Source organism: Mobula hypostoma, chromosome 26 (genome assembly GCF_963921235.1).
Source record: "Mobula hypostoma chromosome 26, sMobHyp1.1, whole genome shotgun sequence".
Taxonomy (NCBI): domain Eukaryota; kingdom Metazoa; phylum Chordata; class Chondrichthyes; order Myliobatiformes; family Myliobatidae; genus Mobula; species Mobula hypostoma.
In genome coordinates, this window is record NC_086122.1 from 23,261,880 (window position 1) to 23,282,042 (window position 20,163).

The 20,163-nt window shown below is 38.6% G+C and overlaps 1 protein-coding gene and 1 long non-coding RNA gene across 3 annotated transcripts in view; one reads left to right on the forward strand and one right to left on the reverse strand.

Moving 5' to 3' along the window:
- Positions 1-4,630, reverse strand: part of pou3f1 (POU class 3 homeobox 1) — a 47,615-nt gene extending 42,985 nt beyond the window's left edge. Inside the window, exon 1 of the mRNA XM_063034003.1 lies at positions 2,569-4,630. Coding sequence (XP_062890073.1) covers positions 3,494-4,627 — 1,134 coding nt within the window. The 5' untranslated portion in view covers positions 4,628-4,630 and the 3' untranslated portion in view covers positions 2,569-3,493. The remainder of the gene's footprint in view (positions 1-2,568) is intronic.
- Positions 4,631-5,745: 1,115 nt separating this feature from the next.
- Positions 5,746-20,163, forward strand: part of LOC134338090 (uncharacterized) — a 95,792-nt gene continuing 81,374 nt past the window's right edge. For both annotated transcript variants that reach the window (XR_010016141.1, XR_010016140.1), the window contains exon 1: positions 5,746-5,892. This is a non-coding gene — a long non-coding RNA (uncharacterized LOC134338090). The remainder of the gene's footprint in view (positions 5,893-20,163) is intronic.

Consider the following 20,163-nt stretch of genomic DNA (forward strand, 5'->3'; position numbering starts at 1 on the left):
GTAAAACTGATGGAGTTGCTTCCCCTATGCCACTTCTAACTGAATGCTCCGACAGCCCTATTTTCTTTAAAACTCAAGTAGGGAGTTAAGCTGCCTAACAGGGCCCCTTTTTTGTTAGGTGCGTATTGCCAAATCACTGAGGATATTCCTGCTATGCTGAATTTCAAAATTTCAATTATATTATGGAACAAGATTAATGTTCAAAATGAAGCAACCAATAATATTGTTCTCAAGTTAAATAGGACTAGGACGGTAATTGTAATAACCTCATAAGTGATGGCGATAGACTAGTAACCAGAAAGGAGTTTTCAGTTGCAAACTCATTTGTATTCATTGAACAGCCTTATCCATGATTCAGGCAAATTTGAATCAGAAATTGGCAACAGCTCACTTCTCAAAGGCATCTGGACTAAACTGTCTCAACTTGGATGGAAAGCAGTGGTTTTGAAACTCAACTTTGGCTAACATTAGGACTTAAGTTTTCCCCAGGCAATGAGATCTTCTGATCTGGGCCAGGTGAAAAACTCCACTGATGGCATTGGAGCAAAATTTATGTGGGATTCCAATTTGATCAGAGGGCGCAAAATAGCAATCATAGTGCCTCTTGAGACAGCTGACCATCTCGAGGGCTTCAGAAACAGTGAATACTGGATTAAAATTAGTTTTTAAACTAATTCACAAATTTGTTAATGCAAATATAAATACATACCATAACAGAGTATATAGATATTAGATAATATAAATATGGCCATATGGACTGTAACAGAAGGCTTAGCATGACTGAGAATTTTTGCTAAATCTCACAGAGCCACACCTCTTAATTTCTAACCTTCGTTTTGTTACACAATTACAGCTGATGCTACAAAACAAGTATTTAAATAAATACTAAATAGGCATGTCCATAATGTACATAGCAAAACAAATTTAAGGATGCAGGTTCTTTAAAGGAAAAATCTCAAGGGACCTTTTTATTACTTCACCTTATCCAATGTTGAAACTCTCCATGATGTCCTAAAAAGTGATAAGCACATGCCTTTTCAATCATCACCAGGCCATTAATTAAAAACTTTTTTTCCCTAGGAAAAATAAGGTTCTCTCCTGAATTTTATCAAGTACATACAAAGTTGTTCGGAGAACGTTGTTGTAATATGCTTAGAATGCACAAAATAAAGAAACAAAATTGACAAACCAGGCAACTATTAAAATTCAAGAATTTTAGTTTGACCTTACATCACTTTTAATGATTTCTTGTCACTGCTTTTTCGCTTAAGTGACATTCAATCCAGGCAACAGCAGAAAGGATTAACAAGCAAAACCCAGCATGGTGTCAACACCTCCCCAACCTCCTAGCAAAGAGGCAGGGCACAGTTGGGCTCTGCGTATACATTTTATGCAGGTAATAAAATATTACTATAACAAAATATTAATATGACTCTGCAGCCTGTCTTTTATAAGGTACAACAGAAAATGTACTAAAACAAACATAGTTTGAATTGCTGTAACATAACCCCAATGAGAGCTACAGGGAAAAGAAAGTTTCAAATAGGTGTTTAAGAAATAAATACAAGGGGGGAATTCATATGGAAATTATATTAAAATATCCTCTGGGAATTAGTAAGCATACAAAAAAAATCATCCAGAAAATCATTAAATTCCAAAAACAAATACATATGTAACATATTCAACATATTTACATATTACATAGTGGTACAGTAAAAAAGCAGAACAATTATTATTTTCCCAATTACTAAACAAGCCACTTTTTCACTGTTTCATGTTCTAAGTAATATTGAACTCACCAAGTGTAACTTCTTTACCTTTTTTTAGATGATCTGTAAACATTCTAACACGTATAATGTACACATTATTTTGGCAATTGTCTATGTGATTTATTTTTCAGAGGAAATATACAGGGTCAGATTCTTAGATGCTGATGGAAAAAAAAGAACAACGCCAATTGGATTGAATAAATTCCGATGAAAATAAAACGGCGTTATTTGATAGGGGAATCCCAACATCGCTATTAATTTGCTAACAGATGCAAAAGACAAGTAATGTTGCTACTTGGAACGATAGCAATTTCTCATAAATGCATCGTTATATATTTTCCTGTCAAATATCTGGAGAGTGAAAATAAAAACGCGTCTCAAAGTGTGAGGCGTTTTGTTTGTTAATATGTTCCTTAATTCCTGAGTTTTTTTTTCTCTGGGGGACAAGGGGGGAGGGGGTTGGGTGGGTGTCGGAGACGGGAGGATTTTTCTCGTCCGGTAAAATTTGAAAGCGGGAAGGTAAACTATGGCCCTTACACTGTCACATATACTTGTTTGCCACATTAGCATACTTGCATTTACAGAACAATCAAAGTTATATTATTGTGGTAAAAAAAAACCTAGCAAACGAAATGAATGTACAATGCATTATCAGTTCACTCATTTAAGTGCATTTCCACGCGAAACAAAAATAAAGGTCCAACAATTCTCCATTTAACTTGTCTCGCTTTTCGACACGGTAAAGTTAAAAGGATGACCGGCAATGGACCATTACGACTCCTCAATTATTTTCACTCACGTGTTTCCGCCTGGTCCTACATTTAAAGACACCTTTTAAAGAGTTGTTAACTGACGTCAGTTTCCTTGATTTCTCAAACTTGTTTTAACTTGCCCGATCTTATTTTGTAAAACAGAATCGACAAGAGCGTTTGCACGGCCTCCCAACTTCAACCTTACTGACAGCTCCCTTTCAGTTTCAAACAATTTCACAAGACAACATATTTTCATAATTTCTGGGGCAAATTTCGCAAGAACGTGAATAGTCGAAATTAGAGTTCGTTTTAAGCAGCAACTGATGCTTGTAAGACACTAATTTGTCCGGGATGCCAAACCATTTTCTTAATGAATCGATTTGAATATTTATTTAAAATCACAGAAATAGGAGTCAAAAAATTGATCTGTCGGCGTCCATAACTTACAAGACACATCCTCAGAGGGTGAGCTATATATAAATATTTGTTTTAATAAAATTCGTGACAGATCTGTTTAAGATAATAAATATACGTTTTTTTCCCCACCGGCGGTCTGCCTTTTAACACACCAGCGACTGTATGCGGACAATCCGGTGCAGTTTTTACTTTTCTCTTAAACTCAACTCTTGCTTACCCTTTTAGAGAAACCGCTGCCTTAAGGAATCCCCTGAAACAATTCTGCAGAGAAAACGATTATTTTTGTTACAACTTTTGCAAATTATCCGTGTCAATTAATTACGGGGGAGGAAGCTTTGTTCTACAGCAGGGGGAAATAACCACTTGATTTACCACAAGAAATGCATGAAATGTGTGTCCTCCCTCTTAGCTGAACTTGAGTACAGCCCAGTGCTAAACAGTCTCTGCAACACTGGCTAAATCCCTTTTCAGACAGTTTTTTTTTGCTTTGTAAAATCCAGTTTAATTTTTTTAGTCTTTTTTTCTTGGTGGGAAGTGGGTGTGTGTTTGGAACAGTCATTGAACAGGGGACTGCAGTGTGTGATGAAGCGGCGGAGTGTCCCTTTGTGAATATACATCCTCCATCCCTGGGTGGCCGGGGATTCCGGCTGGGGTCATCCGCTTTTCTTTTTGTCTTCTGTTACAAAACCAAACTCTGACCACTTCTTTCTCTAACTGCAGACTGTCAGCCAAGCTGGTGATCTCATGAGCTGATGGCTTGGGGCACTTTAAGAAGTGGTTCTCCAAAGCCCCCTTCACCCCTATCTCAATGGACGTCCGCTTCTTTCTCTTCCTCCCTTGGGCAGCTATCTTGTCTATGCTGGTGGGGCTCCCTGAGGTTGAGTCAGTCTCCTCCAGCCATTTGTTCAAGAGAGGCTTCAGTTTGCACATGTTTTTGAAGCTGAGTTGCAAGGCTTCAAACCTGCAGATGGTGGTCTGGGAAAAGACGTTGCCGTACAGAGTGCCCAGAGCCAAGCCGACGTCCGCCTGCGTGAAACCCAGCTTGATCCTCCTTTGTTTGAACTGCTTTGCAAAGTGCTCCAGGTCATCAGACGTGGGCGCATCTTCATCCGAGTGGTCCTGGTGATGCTGCGGAGGATGCTGCTGGTGGTTGTCATGGCCACCTGGATCTTCATGGAGAGCGTCCGTCATGCCATGGTGTAGAGACTGGCTTTGAGGGCCCAGCATGCTGTTGAGGCTGGTGAATCCTGGCTGCGAGTAAATGAGGGGCTGATGCCCATTGGTCGAAGGTGGCATTCCCGGGATGTGATGTGCTGCCGCCGGCCCCCAGGCGCCGCCAGGATGGTTGCCATGAGTCTGTTGATGGACCATATGATGTGTTCGGTGATGAAGGCTGTTCCCAAGGTCATCCCTGGCTGTCTGCACGTTTGCCTTTGCTGGGTCTGGCTGTCCGAGGTGAGAAGCGGTGACCCAAGGTGTCCCGTCAGTGACAGAAGACAGCCACTGGTGGCTGTGCGTAATGGGGTGCCCATTGCTGGCCAGCCCATGCAAGTAGTCATTTTGCACCATTTTCTGAACTTCTCTATAGGTAGTTCCTGGATGCATCCTGTCAGAGTCCGGATGCACCAAAGAGTTAGAATGGAGCGAGTTATTCCTCGGAATGTAATGAGCCGAAGCTGTGGTGGCCATGACTCGCACTTCCAAACTGATCAGGTTGCAGCTACTTCGCACAGCTTTAGCGGAGCCAAGTCTGTAGCAGCAGGAGGGGGGCAAGGATCGCATAACGCGCTCAATTGGCTCAAACCGTCTGACTGACAGCCAATTCACTTCTTGCCTCGTTGCTGATTGGCGACTCGCCTTTCTTGTCAGCAGTCAGCTCCACCTCATTGGTTGGAGGGGGCCTCCACCAACGCTTTGTTTTGATTGGCTAACTCCCGCTGATTGGCGTGAGTTTGGTCCAAAGTGAAGCAGCCGATTGGCCAGTCAATGATGATTTGGGGTTTCAGATCGCGTCTGTCGGCACTTGATTGGTCACTGTTTTCTGGTTTTTGCAATTTGTTACCACGTGGGGAAACTAATCTCACAGCGATCCTCATTTAACAAAAAAAAAGTAACAATAAAAGACTGCGGAAATGGCTGGGCATTGCTCAGAGATAATACAAACGATCTAAAGATATCCCGCATGTGTTTTGACCTCCGCCAGCAAAGTGTTCTCTGTAGAAGAACCACGACTGTGAAACCGTTCACACCCACCTTGAATATTATTTCTCGCTTTGTTTTGTGTACATAGTCGATTATTGTTGCTGGTTTCGGGAAGTAAAAGCGAACGATTCTTACAGGGAACCCGAGTCGCAAAATAAACGAGTTCTGTACAAAACACAAAACGATTATCACGCCGACAACAAGGGATTATGAAAAGAAAGATGAGTTATTGGTTCTAATACATCAAAATTTATAACGATCAGAATCGGGATGATTAGATCTGGTTTATTGCCGGAACAATCTATCTACATAACTGAAAGAGAAGTTTCCAATTTGTTTATTTTTGAGGTTAATTCTTATTTCTCCCCACGCTCAAGGGAATTCACTTCCAGCTTTACAGTCCTGCTTGATTATTTTTCTCTTCACGTCTTTTTTTCGCCCCACAGCAAATTACCAATTCTATGAATTGCAGAATAGCATTCGACGCAGGTCTCCCCGCTGCAGGGGAAGCCTCTTATAAACACAAGCACGTCCTTTAATGTTAATTTAGGGCATTTTAATGTTAGATCGTACTTTGCAAGGCACCATAACTCTAGACCCACATACACGTTTTACATCGCCCTTAATTCCCATTAGTCCCGCAAATCTCACCGTGGATGCATCTATCCCTCTTATTTAGTGTTTTCTTTGGTTTGCAACTTCTCTTTCACGCAGTGGACTCTCATTACGATGCAGAGCGCTTGGGGAAGATGGTAAGTTTGCACACTTCACGGGCTGGAATTTGATTGACACTTATTAGGAAATAATAGTTTCTCTCGCCTTAAAACTCAGCTGAAGTTTTTTTTTCTAAACCAGAGGCTGACGTGTTGTCAAGTTTGGAGTTAGAGATTTGTAGATGTCCACTTTATCAAAACATGCAACCACTGTACGGTTTTCGTAAAGAATACAGTTTTCTTCTAGTGAAATATATTTGAATAATATTGTGTTGACTGTATGTTTGCGTTTGTTTTCTTCACGCTCCCGCTTTTTGGTTTTTGTTGTGTCTTCCTGACCTCAATCTGGATCTTTTTATTCGCATCGATTAAGGTGGCGTTCGCCCTTTTTCCAGGTCACAGTGAAACCGTGGTTTACTTTCTCGGTAACACACGGGGCGAACGGGGGTACACGTGTCGCAGATTTTAGTGTGGGGGGTTTAAGAAAACCCAGTCTGATCCTTTGAATAGTTGGGTGGGAGTTTCATTTCTGCTAAGGTGAATTACCAAATCAATGGTTCACATGTACATTAACATCAATCCTTTGTGGAGTATGCAGTCGTTTATTACTCACTAGTGCCTTTCCGCCGACTTACCAATGAAAACAATTGACATTCAGGGATGTGGAACATCTTTTGAAAATCAGGGACAGGGCAGGCTTGTATCCGGGAAATGGCGGGAAAGTGATGTGAGAAACCGATGGGGTGTTTTGTTCTAAACTTAAAGAAGGACAAAAAAAAATGATGCTCCAAACTTCGCACGAGGGCACTCCCTCAACAGCAAACGCACATCTTTCAGGAGGAGTACTGCCTCAAGTAAGCCGTGTGAACGCGCTGAGGTTTTAAAAAAAGATTTGCATTTATATGGCGACTTACATGGCCCCAGGATGCCCTAAATCCCTTTACAGCCAATTAGGTACTTTGGAAGTGCGGCCACAGTTCTTAAGTAGGGAATGTAAGTGTTAAGGGAGTGGCAACGGGGTAAGAGTGATCGTCTGATTCACTCTTATTTATTGTTTGGCTGTTGTCTGTCCCAGGATACAAGTTACTTTAGACAGCTTGTAATGTTAAAACTTTAAATTACACCTTCTGAACTGCGCACGCAATTCTTTGTGTGAAACACTTTGAAAATATTTGATGCGCAAAGGTAATATATAAATATAAAACATAAGCCGCGTTATTTGGACGTAATATACCTCCAGTAATCTAGCTGTTACAGAATTTATATCAAAGCAAAGTGACTTTGGACTCTACCTACCCTCACTTTAACCCATTATCCCACTAAGTTTTTGGATAGAGGATTCAGAGGGGTGGCAGTGAACAATCAGACGTGGAAACAAATTCGTCTTTGAATGAAACGCAAAGTCTGCCGGTTTTAAATAGTAATTAACAACCTGCGAACAAAATCAACTTCTCGAGAATCATAAATGTTGCAACCATGCTTTATGCTTTCCCACGATTTTATTAGCAAGTTGTTAATGGCAGAGGGGGGAAACGGGCCGCTCTCCCTCCCCCTTTATGGATTAGAAAGTATTTTACCACTCAACAGAAAAGTCTGGTTTATGTCAAACAGACGCAAGTAAACAAAACCCCTAAATCTTGAGACTCAAGGCAAATCGTCCAAGCCATTCAAGTTCCCCGTTTAATACTTGCGATATCTGAATTTCCCATTTAAACTCTGTTGCACAAATCCTTGGTATCTGTAACCGCATCACATCCAATATGACCAGCCTCTACTTTTCAGCAGCGTTGCTTTTCAGTGCTATAACAAAAGATTTGAATGCATTAGTGACATAGAATACACAAACAGTTAACAGACTAGTGGCTGAAATCAATATCTAAGCAAAACATAAATTATTAATATTAAACAAATACCGGGAGGTGATGTGAGCCTTTTCTATAGCTGAGGTGGATTGAGGGAATGTTAATTCTAAACAGCTCAATTTAGAATTAAAGAGTCTGATTTATGATCATTCTTCATTTCCAAAGCCTTTCAGAAGATATTGCTGTAACCACTACATTGTTCAATTTCCCACAATATGTCACCAACGCATAAAGTTCCCTTTAACTTGATGGTGTCATTAGCGTCCGACAAGCAATACACTTCTATATTATAATAGCAAGGTGGTAAACTCCCCAGCTTTCCTTGGTTCCCAGGAACTCAATCTTAACAATTCTTGACAGTGGAGATGAGAACCATAAAATGTAGATCTGGTTTGCTACTCAGGTGATTGGCTGCATTCTGCTGTAGTAAAAACTGTTGGAGTTCTTTGTGATTGTAGCCATTGGAATACCTAATACTGAGTAAAATGGCTTTAGACTTAGGGGTCTTTGATGCATCTTTTAGGGCAGGGGCACTTAATCTGGGGGCTATGGCCCCCCCTGTTAATGATTGGGGTCTATGGCATAAAAAAAGTTTGGGACCCCCAGTGAATGGCAATATAATTTGAAATAATATAATAATAAGGAATATAGAGATCAATCTTTATAAATAGGGTGACGATCTGAGACTACTAAAGTTTCCTAATGAGGTAGACTGTCTTACTGACATTCACACAGCCTTATTTTATGTTTGCACCATGCTTTTCCTACAGTGAGGTTACCAATCTCTCTAAAGCTATATACAATATGAGGTGATGACTGTGTTTGAGCATTGTTGCTGTCAGAGTGACGAACAGCAGTGTTATCAATAGAAATAGGTATGCATCCCCTGATATATCCAGCGATGAGAGGAATAAATCAGGAGGGCGAGAGGTAGATATGGAAGAGAAAAGCTTGAACTATTTCAGCAGAATCAACTGCAGGCAACTAAGATCACTCGGTTCCAATTTGTGCAGACATGATAAGCCTCAGGTGATTTTAATGTAGAAATATATATATCATAAAAATTGCATAGCTGCTGACAATGCTGTTTGAAATTGATTAATGCAAAGATCTATGTTTGCTTACTGTTGGTCAGGTTCATATTATAGAAGTCATAAAAATGGCACCATCACCACATCATGTTTTCTTTGCCAAGGTTCTTCTCCCAATGTGAAAGTACAGTGGCCTTTTACTGGTTGCTTTCTGGTATCTTAGTTAAATGACAACTAAAATTGAGAGCTGTACCATTCTACTCTACACAGCTGAGTACAGTCCTGTTGTTTACTGTCAAGACATTAGCTAACGTCGTAGACTAGGGATCAAACCAAGGTATTCCCTGTACGTGGGGGACATCTCCAGTCAAACGTTTTGAGCCATTGGAAAGCCAGCAATGAGGTCTGCATAGCTGACACCACTTGCTGAATTTCTCAGATATTTAAGAGAAAAGGATGCTGGTTTCTGTCTTTGGGAACCTATCTTAAAGGTGCCTTCCCTTAATTGTCCCAAATGACTGATGTGTCAGGGAATTACTGCAGGAAAAAACCCTCTTTTTAACTTAGTTGAAGTAAAATTTAGAATGTTCTGAATTATTCCTGATGAAGTGGACAGATTAAAATAAATAACTTTTTCTTTGACAATGTAAAATAAAAATAATATTTACTGCATCCTTCATGGTATCGTTCAATTTTAACTAACATTTCAAATTTCAAAATATTATTTCACCATCAGTTGCTTGAAAATTATAGAATGAGTTAGGTGACTTAATGCACACTGAAAAAGTGGTTGAACTAATTTCTATAATTCTATACTTCTCAAAGTCCTTAAGTTTTGGGGAGACTATGATGTAGGTTGGGACCCTGTTTCAGGTTTGCCACGGGCTTCGGCCAGAGGATGATGGTATGGTAGCCACAGATCTTCCACTGTCATCGTCTTTAATTCCAATCACAGACGTCACGGTCACATCCCATGGTGCTCTACTCTGCGTATAACTGAGGCTACAACCTCCAGTGTCCAGGTATCACTCTCTGCAGGACTCCCGGACTGTCAAAATCTTTTATATTCTGACTGAGCAAGAAAAGACTTCAATTATCTCTGCCTAAATCCTCGTGATACTGCAATTAGTTATACAAATCAACCTCATTTCATGAAAGTGGTCTCTGATAGTGAGACACTGAACTGAGCTGAAATTAACAAAGAAAGCTTTGTACATTTATGTATTTTAAAGAAAGCAGAGCCGACTTAGGGCTGGTGATTATATTTTCAGATGCAACATTGGGCAAGGGTGTTAGAGTTGGATTAATTTAATTAATTCCTTCACTAGTCTCAAGTTGCCTCACTAGCCAATACAACTTTAAATGTTTCTGCATCAAGTAAGAAATAATTCACTAACATCATTTCAGCAATTTCTAATGTACAGGAGGAAATAAATTATTTTATGTTGGTCGATTGTTTTAACACAATATCTTATTATAGTGTATCAGCTTCTTTATATCCTACCACTTGAAATATCCTGGTTGATATTTTGAGTAGCCCAATGGTTATCTTATCAGTCGGGGAAGTATGCTTCTGCGCCAGTTTTTGACCACGGCAGAAAGTCTATTTCTTCTGATATTTCTAATTGCAAAATATCAAAAGCTCATGTTTTACTTTAAGCCGAAGCAGGCGGAAGTGCATGGCCTGTTGTGGTTGAAGGACAAGCAGTAAGTTTGTTAAAAGTGTCCAGATGCTGGACGGGGAAGAATATGCCCTTGTCTGGGTGAGGTGCGTTTTTGCCAGGATGCTGATGGTTGCCATGGAGAGGGAGATGAAGGGATCACAGAGCTCACATTGAAGGGAGCCTAACCTCAGGGGAAAAAAAAGCCTGTGCAACTGGAAAATAAAAGGCAGAATCAATCTACTCTTTGCACTGAGTTATGTTATGGAATGTAATCATCCTGGCCAAACTTTATAAAGAGAATCAATTTTGATTATCATTTAAAAGTGCTCTCTAATTTCCAACCTATTTATTAAAAGTTTATTCTTTTCCCATTAAACTATGTCTCTCACATTAATTTATCTACAATATTTTGGAAATCACAATGCAAGTATCCTGAAAGATTTATTATGACATATTCTTTAGGCAAACATGCTTTTTTATGAAGCAGGAACATATGGAATATATGAGGAAAATGTTTTAGTCAGTGTAAGTTCAGTATTTTCACAATTCCTGTTTTCTTTCCGAACAGTTGCTATGAACCTTTTTTGGGAACTATTATTAAAAATATACAGATATGGTTTCATTTATCCTTTTATATGGTTCATTTCTTAGTAATATGCCTGCAAGTAAATGTTATGTTCTAGCATTACTTAGTGATGTTAATACCTTCAGAACTTTCGTCGGCCGCTTCTCCAACCCTCTTGTGCCTCCACTACCCCCGGTCAGAAATAGGAATTGCTTCCTGTTTGTGACCCTGTAAAGGAAAGGAAAATCGAGTCTTAATTTACAGTTTAGTCTCGTGCCCACCGGCTCAAAGTTATCTCATGATGACATGACATCACAGGATCTGGCCTTGGAATCACTGCCTCATGTACTGACAGCCATTCAGTATTCTGTCTTAGCAGGGGCCATGTGAGGTCACTGTCACTTTGGCTGCAGGAAGCAGGCCGTGTGAATCAGCGAGAATGCACACGCACAACACTGCTCCTAACGCGCTATGGGTCATTCAATTGTCTGCATTATGTTCTGTGGTGCTTTCATAAATGTTATATTTCACACCCGCTCATTACTTTCAAAGACCCTTAGAAATACCATCCCTTTCACATGTGTCCTGTATGTGCCTGACAACAATCAGCGTGAGAAATACATGGAAAATGTTCTTGTATTTTAAAATAGAAAATTTTCTTTGTACAGTGTACAGTGGCTCCGCAGAGTATCACATTATCATTTGTAATTACTAATTAGCATTTAATCACAATTTTTCACATCAGGATAATCACTTTAGCATGACTAGTAAGATATATTCTTGTTTTTATTTCAAGACCTAAGAATGCACACCATTGGTGGAGGTATGTAAACAAAGGACACTCTGGATATATTTGCATAATGCAAAGGCATGACTTACTCATGCATTCTGCACCCACTCAAGAGTGAAAAACAGCAACAAAGGAACTCCTCCACCAACAATCTCAGCATTATCACAATGAATTGTTATAATGCCATTTAAGGTCTCTCACTCAAGTAAGAGAATATTCTTTTCACAGTCATACAGCAAGGAAGAGGGCCTGTTTGGCCCATCCCATCTATGCATGTTGCCCAGTAAGCCTAGTCCATCTGCCCTCATTTGGCCCAGGGTCCTCTAAACCTCTCCAAACTAATCTAAATGGCTTTTAAATGCTGCTTACGTGTTTGTCTGAACCACTATTTCTGGTAGCTCATTCCAAATACACACCACAATTTGCATGAAGAATTTGCCCTGATGTCTGTTTTAAAACCCTCTCCTCTGGTCTTCAACCCACGCCCTCTAGTTTTCAGCAACCCTTTCCTGGGAAAAAGACTACCTGATTTCTTGTGTATGCCCTTCATGATCTTAAATACCTCTATTATGTCACCCCTTAATCTACAATGTCTCAGCAAATAAAGTCCTGGACTATTTATTTTCTGAGATACTGTGTGGAAGAGGCCCTTTTCATGCCCCCCCCCCACCAAACCATGCCGCTCAGCAATCCCTGATCTAATCCTAGCCTAATCACGGAACAGTTTATAATGACCAATTAACCTACCAACCAGTAGGTCTTTGGACTGTGGGAGGAAACCGGAGCACCCGGAGGAAACCCACGCTATCACGGGGAGAACATACAAACTCCTTACAGGCAGTAGCGGGACTTGAACCTGGGTTACCTGTACTGTAAAGTATTGTGCTAACCACTACACTACCATGTTGCCCTGCACAACATCTCCTTCTCACTCAGGCCCCCAATTCCAGGCAACATCCTGGTAAATCTTTTCTGCACATCCTAGTGAAACCTTGCTGTACATTCTGGTAAATTTTTCCATAAATATTTATTCTTTTTTTGATTCAAAATAATGATAATTCTAGCCCCTTGTCACTCTGTTTCCTTACCAAGTTTGTCGTGCATCTACATATAACCTAGACCATCCCTGAGATCTTTTGCTCTGAAATAGGTATCTCTATAATTGTTACAATGTAAAGAGGAAGGTGTAATTCAAAGGAATAAAATTTTCCCCTTTCCTCTTATTTCCCTGAGAGCTTCCACTCATGTATGCTCTGAAATCTGAAGAAACTTAGTTGAGGCAAGGACAAACATCCCAAACTTCACAGTTTCACTTCAGGGCCAGGTCTGTCATTCCTACTGGCACCAGTGTAGGAAATGCTGTTCCTAAAGTATGTTTGCTTTCCCTTTTGAAGTTATTCTGAATCACGGGACAAAGTGCTGTTTTTGTGCAGAATTAGAACTTTCTTTAACCATTCCTATCAACAAGCATGGCCATTTCTAGTGAAGACATTTAATACTAAATTTTTTGATTTAATTTGTACCAGATGATTAACTTACAAAATTAACAAGAATTTAAAATAAGTATGAATTTTCTTTATTCTTGGAGCTATTGATAAAACAAGGCAAAGATATAATTGATGACAGGTTTTGGGGAGGAATCATAGTTATTATTAGAATATTTTAACCTAACGCTAAGAGATAATTGTTTGCAATTCAGAATGTGTGCCCTGTGGAAGTTTGTGTTACCATCATTAAATTATTTCCAAGTGAACTTCATCTCATCATTTAGACTGCCTGGAATTGGCAGATTAACACTTGGGGAGGTCGCGTACATTTGATACTCTCAAAGAACAAGATTGATTGTTAAAGTTTGAAAAAGTCAACTCTAACCCTGTAGGATTTTCATTTTCAGGTATGACATTTCAAAAAGACTCTTTGAAATGGTCACTGATGGTGCCAATCATCGCTTTTACAAAAACTTGCTGATTCTTTTGATGGATCTAATTTAGGTGAATTTCTTCCAAGCCATGTGTTTTTCGAGAAAGAGTGCAGGAATAAAATGGAAGATTAAAAACAGGGAAGATTTAAGTCATCCGCAGCCGAGTATCTGTCTGCCGCCCACTGAGAAAAATTATTCTGGACTGGTATGGTGGCAATGCAAGTGTACTGAAAATTAACATGTTTATGAATTTCCAACAGCCAGAACAAACCTCTCCTTCAATTCTCTCCACAGATTTTTATGTAATTTTATGTATCTTTTATCTTTGATGCCAAACCAATGGAACTTGTTTTACAAAGATTATAAATACTTTATTTAAATTTGAGCTGCATTGAGTTAGTAACAAAATTATATTTTGCTTTTCCACTTTAGGAAGAGTTTCCAAGCCAATTCCTTGCTTCTATCTTTCTTGAGACAAAAACAGACAACAAAAATCGCAGGCAGAAAGAAAAGAGCAGTTAAGCAAGAAGTCCTTTGTAGCCACACTAATAAATTGTTAAGTAGAATCTTCAAAATAAGTTTGTAACACAAATAACCATTGTTTGTGGTGCATAATGAATTTTGCTTCCACACCATCTCTAAGATTAACATACTTGTTGTTCAAAATTCTTACCCCAATTGAATTATTCTACTAATATTAATATGACTTTTTATAGTTAATATTAAAGATCAGGTTCTTTAATCCACTGAATGAACAAGCTATTGATAAAGAATGTTTTTAAAAGTTTTATATTTATGGAAAGTGTACACTACATAGAGCAACTCCACAAATATGGAACTAATTTCTTATGTTGTCGTTGGCTGGATCCGCAGAACTTATGTGAAGGAAAACTCATTGAAAGCTTTGCACAACCCTTCTGTTATTTCTATGGCTCTTTCAAATGTTAGTCAGTGGATGAAGCCCCAGAGATACCATTTCAGACAATTTTTTTTATTTTGCTCTATTGTTTACATTAGTGTTTTGTTGAATAGCTGCAAACTGCACAAAAGATATTTCATTGTTTATTTTGGAAGAGAGCAAACAGATTGAATTGATAAGTTCTTCAACTTTTTTTTGGTCATTTTGATATGACATTAAAATTTGACCATTAGCTATAATTTTAGTGAAGATGCTTGATACCTTATTTTAAATCTGCTTCAAAATATATTCTCTTTACATACAACATGTCTTTCCTAATTTATCTTATGTCTTCACACTATACCTGATGGGAATTTTAGCACAGTCACTATAAATTGTACAAGTGTGACTTGCACCTTGATCTGTTTCTACATTTACTGTACTGCAAGCTATTTCCACCGGTGCTGCTGTGGGCCAAATACGAATGAAATGATCAATAGTGCGATATTTCATCTGAGCCCCACGCTCCCACTCTCCTGACTGTCTTTCTTTCCTCTCAATGAGCACATCTATACTCGCTCAGTTTTGGATGGCGGGATCTTGATTGGCATTTTCTCAGAGCACAGTGGGAGGTTCAGACATTCTGGATTCTACTTTTCTAGCTCTGAAGGCTGAATTAAAGCCCAGTATTAGCACTGGGAGAAAGCACGATGAACACATAATGATAATGGCTATAGGGAACGGGAGCGATGAAAGAAACTTAAAGTGCATCTAACTGTTGGAGGCCATTTTTAGAGCGATTTCTCTTAGAGTAGAGCCTTTGTGGGCAGCGCTGTATTGTCTATTCATATCCAAACCACAATAATTTAACCATTTCCCCTGAAACATTGCTAGAAACATGGTGAGGAAGGATTAAATCATATATTTTTAGATAATCGTAGATTAAACAGATTTAGCAATTAACAAATCTGATATTATGATTAAAAATGTAGCCTCATCAGCTCTATTATTGTAATATATAAATTTTGTAGAGTTTTAAAAAAATTAAAAAACTCCAATCTTTATTAGGTGTCAAAATGATAAAATTAATCGGATTAACTAAGAGGAACAACAGGTTAAGTGAGTATGTTTTACCTTTGGAAAGTGGCATCTCACTGGGTCATAGCTATAGGCTACAGGAATAGGTGGATAAAATAAACATTTTATTTTTGAATAAAAAATAAGAACAAAGTGTTTTTCAGCTACTCCAAAGCAGCAGGACGAGAGTGTAATTTGGTTGAGTGAACCCACAACACACTACAAAGAGCGAACGGTTTCGGGACTTTAAAATACAAGGCTGGAATGGATTGCCTGAGGTGATCAAACAGCTGAACTGTTTGCCAGAGGGGCTGGATATCCATAACACTCGATTTCTTTAATGAACTGGAAGAATCTACTTCATCCAAGACTAAGTACTCTTATTTTTCTTATCATTATCAAGGAAGCTAATTATACTGGGGTCTAATATGTTTAAACAGTTTTTCTTTCCAGTTGTTGGTATGAAAGGAAGTAAATCAAAATGATTGAGGTATGTTTCAGAAGCTGGAGTCTATAGGTAAAAGCATGGATTTTGTGGGAATAATGGTGTGCCTATTAGCACTCACTGCACTGTGGTAAATCAAAGCACAACTTGGAGAGTCTGCTTGTGTGCAGTCAAACGTATAAACCTGGAAGCTGCTGTCCGCTTTGCCCTTCACTCTCTTCAAACCTCAATAAGAGGTCTGGCACTCAACTATATGCCTGGCATGAAGTTGTGCCACTTACTCAATAGTTACCCACTAAACATGTCAGAACAATTTAACACTGGTGCATTCAGATATAAGTAATCTTTTAATGGTTTGTTAATTACTGCCAAATAATCTCAGTGGTACCCTTAAGTTTGATTTATAAGCACAGAGATTCAATCCTTCAGGATGTAATTATTGTTGGAGGTTTAGCACATTCACGTAAAATAACTTTATTTTACTTCACCTTTTTCAGCTTCCTTACCGTCTTGCCCTTTTTATTTCTGTACACGGTTTTAATACTGAATCAAGTATTCTGCTTTACACTTCTCGGTTAGGCTCTGGATGGTGCAAACTTGTTCTCCATCACATGCACTAAATATCAGTGACAGCGTGACGTACTCCACCTTGCATTCTGCTTCTGAAAGTGGGAACTGAATTTTGGAATCTACATACTTCCAATTGTTTTGTATATTTAGCAATAGAGAAGCCCTGTTGCTGTCACTGGGCATTCCTTGATCTGATCAGCTGCTTGGTCCCAGTTGTATAGCTTGCAAACACCAGGTGTACAACTCAGCACTGTGAATGATCTCAGGCAAGTGTTCATGTAAATCTGCGAGACTCTGTAGAATTATAAGAGACAAGCCATATTTAATCATTCTAAAATTTGTGCCAGACGTTACACAACTTATTGATGAACGTTATTACATCTTCAGGTTTGGGTACTGGACTCAAGGAATGCACTTCTCCCCATATAATGACTACACTGACCATGTTTTCCTTGTGTGTATTTTGTTCTACACAGTTATACAATTCAGCATTTCAATTCTTGCTAAAAATATCACTTTTCCACAGTTATTAAACATTATTAAAACTATTATTTTTATTCTAAAAAGTATTAAACTTTCTATGTCTGTTGAAACAATTTTCTGTTCCCATTCTTCCTTAAATAATACATACATTTACTCATAATCATCCTTGCTAATTTACTGTGTGTTAATTGTTGTCTCTCAGGATTAAATTCCACATTCTCTTTGCTAAAATTTATAGGGATTGTCAGAATAACATGGTATAATTTCCTTCGGGTGCCTGGTACAATGAACAATCTTGTTGCCTACCTATCCTTTCCTGTCTAATGGATATTCTGCTTTTTATTGGCATATGGTCCATCAGTAATTTCCCTCATGAGTACCATTCATTATTTATGATCCTGAAAAGCAAATATGGTTAGACGATTATCTACAGCCAAGCCCATTTCTGTTCTTACATGATGTTCTGTCATATATGCTTCCCATTATTTGACAATGGATAAGAATACAGTCTTGAGCACTGGTTACCCCTCCTTCTCTTCCATCCAATACTTGATCTAAGCAGCAAACAGCTCTGACTGGGAATCCTGGAAGCATGTCTCAGTTGCATATTATTTACTAGGTGGTTCTTTGGGAAAATACTTAGAACTATAGTTGTCCATCAGCCTTTTTATTCCTATTAGTCACCTACTGTATTCCATTTTTAAATTTGCTGTCCCCTTCTTTATTCTCAATACATTTTTAACTATTGAAATGTTACTGAAACCACTGGCCAGATTTTGTTGGCCGATCAGAACTATAAGTAGGCAACCATCGAAACTTTTGCAAGTCCCACATCTCTGCCCGTCTACTGTCAAATGTAGAAAACTGGGGCCAGATTCTGATGCACAGCCTTGTTCCAGCATTTTAGCTCTCCAATCTTGAACCTGTCTGACCAGGACAGACTGCCAATGGGAATTCTTAGTCTGTAGATTTTAAAACATAGTTTGTTTTTAATTATTTTAATTCACTTTATCCTGTTTTTTAGTTAGTTTTTTATTTTAATTGTCAATTTCTAAAAATATTTTTAAACAGATTTAATCATTCTGGATCTTTTATGACTACCTACTTCAATTTTTAACTTGCTCATTTCTCTGAACGTTAGAAACATTGTAGAGCTATTAAAATTAATTTTCTCGGTTATAGCCATACAAGCCCCATTCCCAGCTTTACCAGCTGCCGAATAATTTGAAAGCATGGGGCTCCCTTCCCCTGCCACCTTGTCCCAGCTGAGAGCACACTGCTGGATTCAAAGGTATGAAGGTCAGTTTGATAAACCCTTCATATCTGGACAAGGCAGGTATAGATGGGTAGGGGTTGGTGAGAGTACCACAGGTAGCGATTCAGGCTGACGTGACCAGGCCTGTACAATCTGACCTAATAAAAATGAACTAATTCTAATTGTGTGAAATTAGAACAAGTTCGTAACTGTTTACTTTCTTGGTGACTTTGCTAGACGTGGCAAAGATCCAAGCTGTTTGGAAATTATTTTTCTTAGTCTAGCATTGCACTTCATATTTTTCCTTGATAATTGAATCAAATCCAGCAAGATTCTTCCCCAATAAAAGGATGAGGAGAACAGGGATCAGGACAAAATTTGATCTGTTAAATAATAAATAACAATAAATCATAGAGTAACAAACTGTGCAGTAAATACATAGTACTACACATTGTGTGTCAAGGAATAACTGACCCATTAAAATGTGCAACTGTTTTTTTTTACAGAACAGCGTCAAAAGGCCAGATGTTTGCATTAAAATATCAAGAATGTTAAAGATGCTTTTGCTCTCCTTATTCACTAGCTGCAGTAGTGATCGTGGGCATACTGTTGGGGGACTGAGTTGATATTCTGAAGGTTGTGTGAATTGTGAAGCACCACCTTTAGCTTTAGGCTCGTGGCATTTTGCTGTCTGCTTTGCCACTGAAAAGCACTGAATATCAAGAAGTTGCTGAATTTGGGCTGTAAATTCAGTGCTTAAAAATGCAAATACAGTTTTTAATGATATGTTAAGTATATATGGATGTCAATCAAACACCCTAGTACCAAATATTAACCATTACAAGAAAGCTGTCAAATTTTAAAACTAGAACATACTTTTTTTTATATATCATCCTCTTTAATTCTCATCCCAATCCAATCTTTTGGTATTTCTCTTTCTGTACCTGATGTAGCAATAAACAGCTTTATTTCAAATTCCTCAACATTTTCATTGCATATATCCATCTTTTTATATTTGTGCTCCTGTTGTTTTCCTTGTCTTCTCAGGTCCCTGACGCCCTGTTTACTTGTGGCCCTGACCTCCGCTATGTAGTGGGTTAATCTGTTGAGGCTGAAGGATACAACTTGCAGCCAAGCCTGTATATCTGTTGAATGTTACAGTTGATATGCTGATGGAATTAAAAGATTATAGATTGGCATGAGAAGCGGTTAGAGCATAATCACTGGCTGAATGTTCCAATGAAACCCATGCGATTCTTCATTTCCACCTCTGGCTCCAGCCTCCCCTCTTTGTCTTGCTGAGTCCTGCAAATGGGCTCTTCTTGTTCACTCCCACTTCTAATAAACTGCCCCATCTCATCTGTTGACCTCTCTGCTTCTTGGAGACTTTCTATATTATGTCGCCTTCCCATTTTTACTGCTTAAGATTTACAGGTTTCTTTTCACTTGTCTTAATGAAGTTTGTCTGTGACTCACGGGGGCATCTGTGTACTCACACAATGTATTCAGCACCAAACTGTGTGTGGGTTATCTTTTTCCTGCCAACCAAATGCATGATAATTCTACAGAAAAGATACAAACAACCTCCTTACTGGGAACTGTGTCTAAGTAAAAATGATTCTAAGGGGTTCTATACGCTAAAGGAAATGCATTCACATTATTTTAATATAATGTATTTCACATTGTGGGTGACGGTGTTACATTCATTTGCAATGCTTTCAACACAATTATTCTGATGATGTTAAAAGC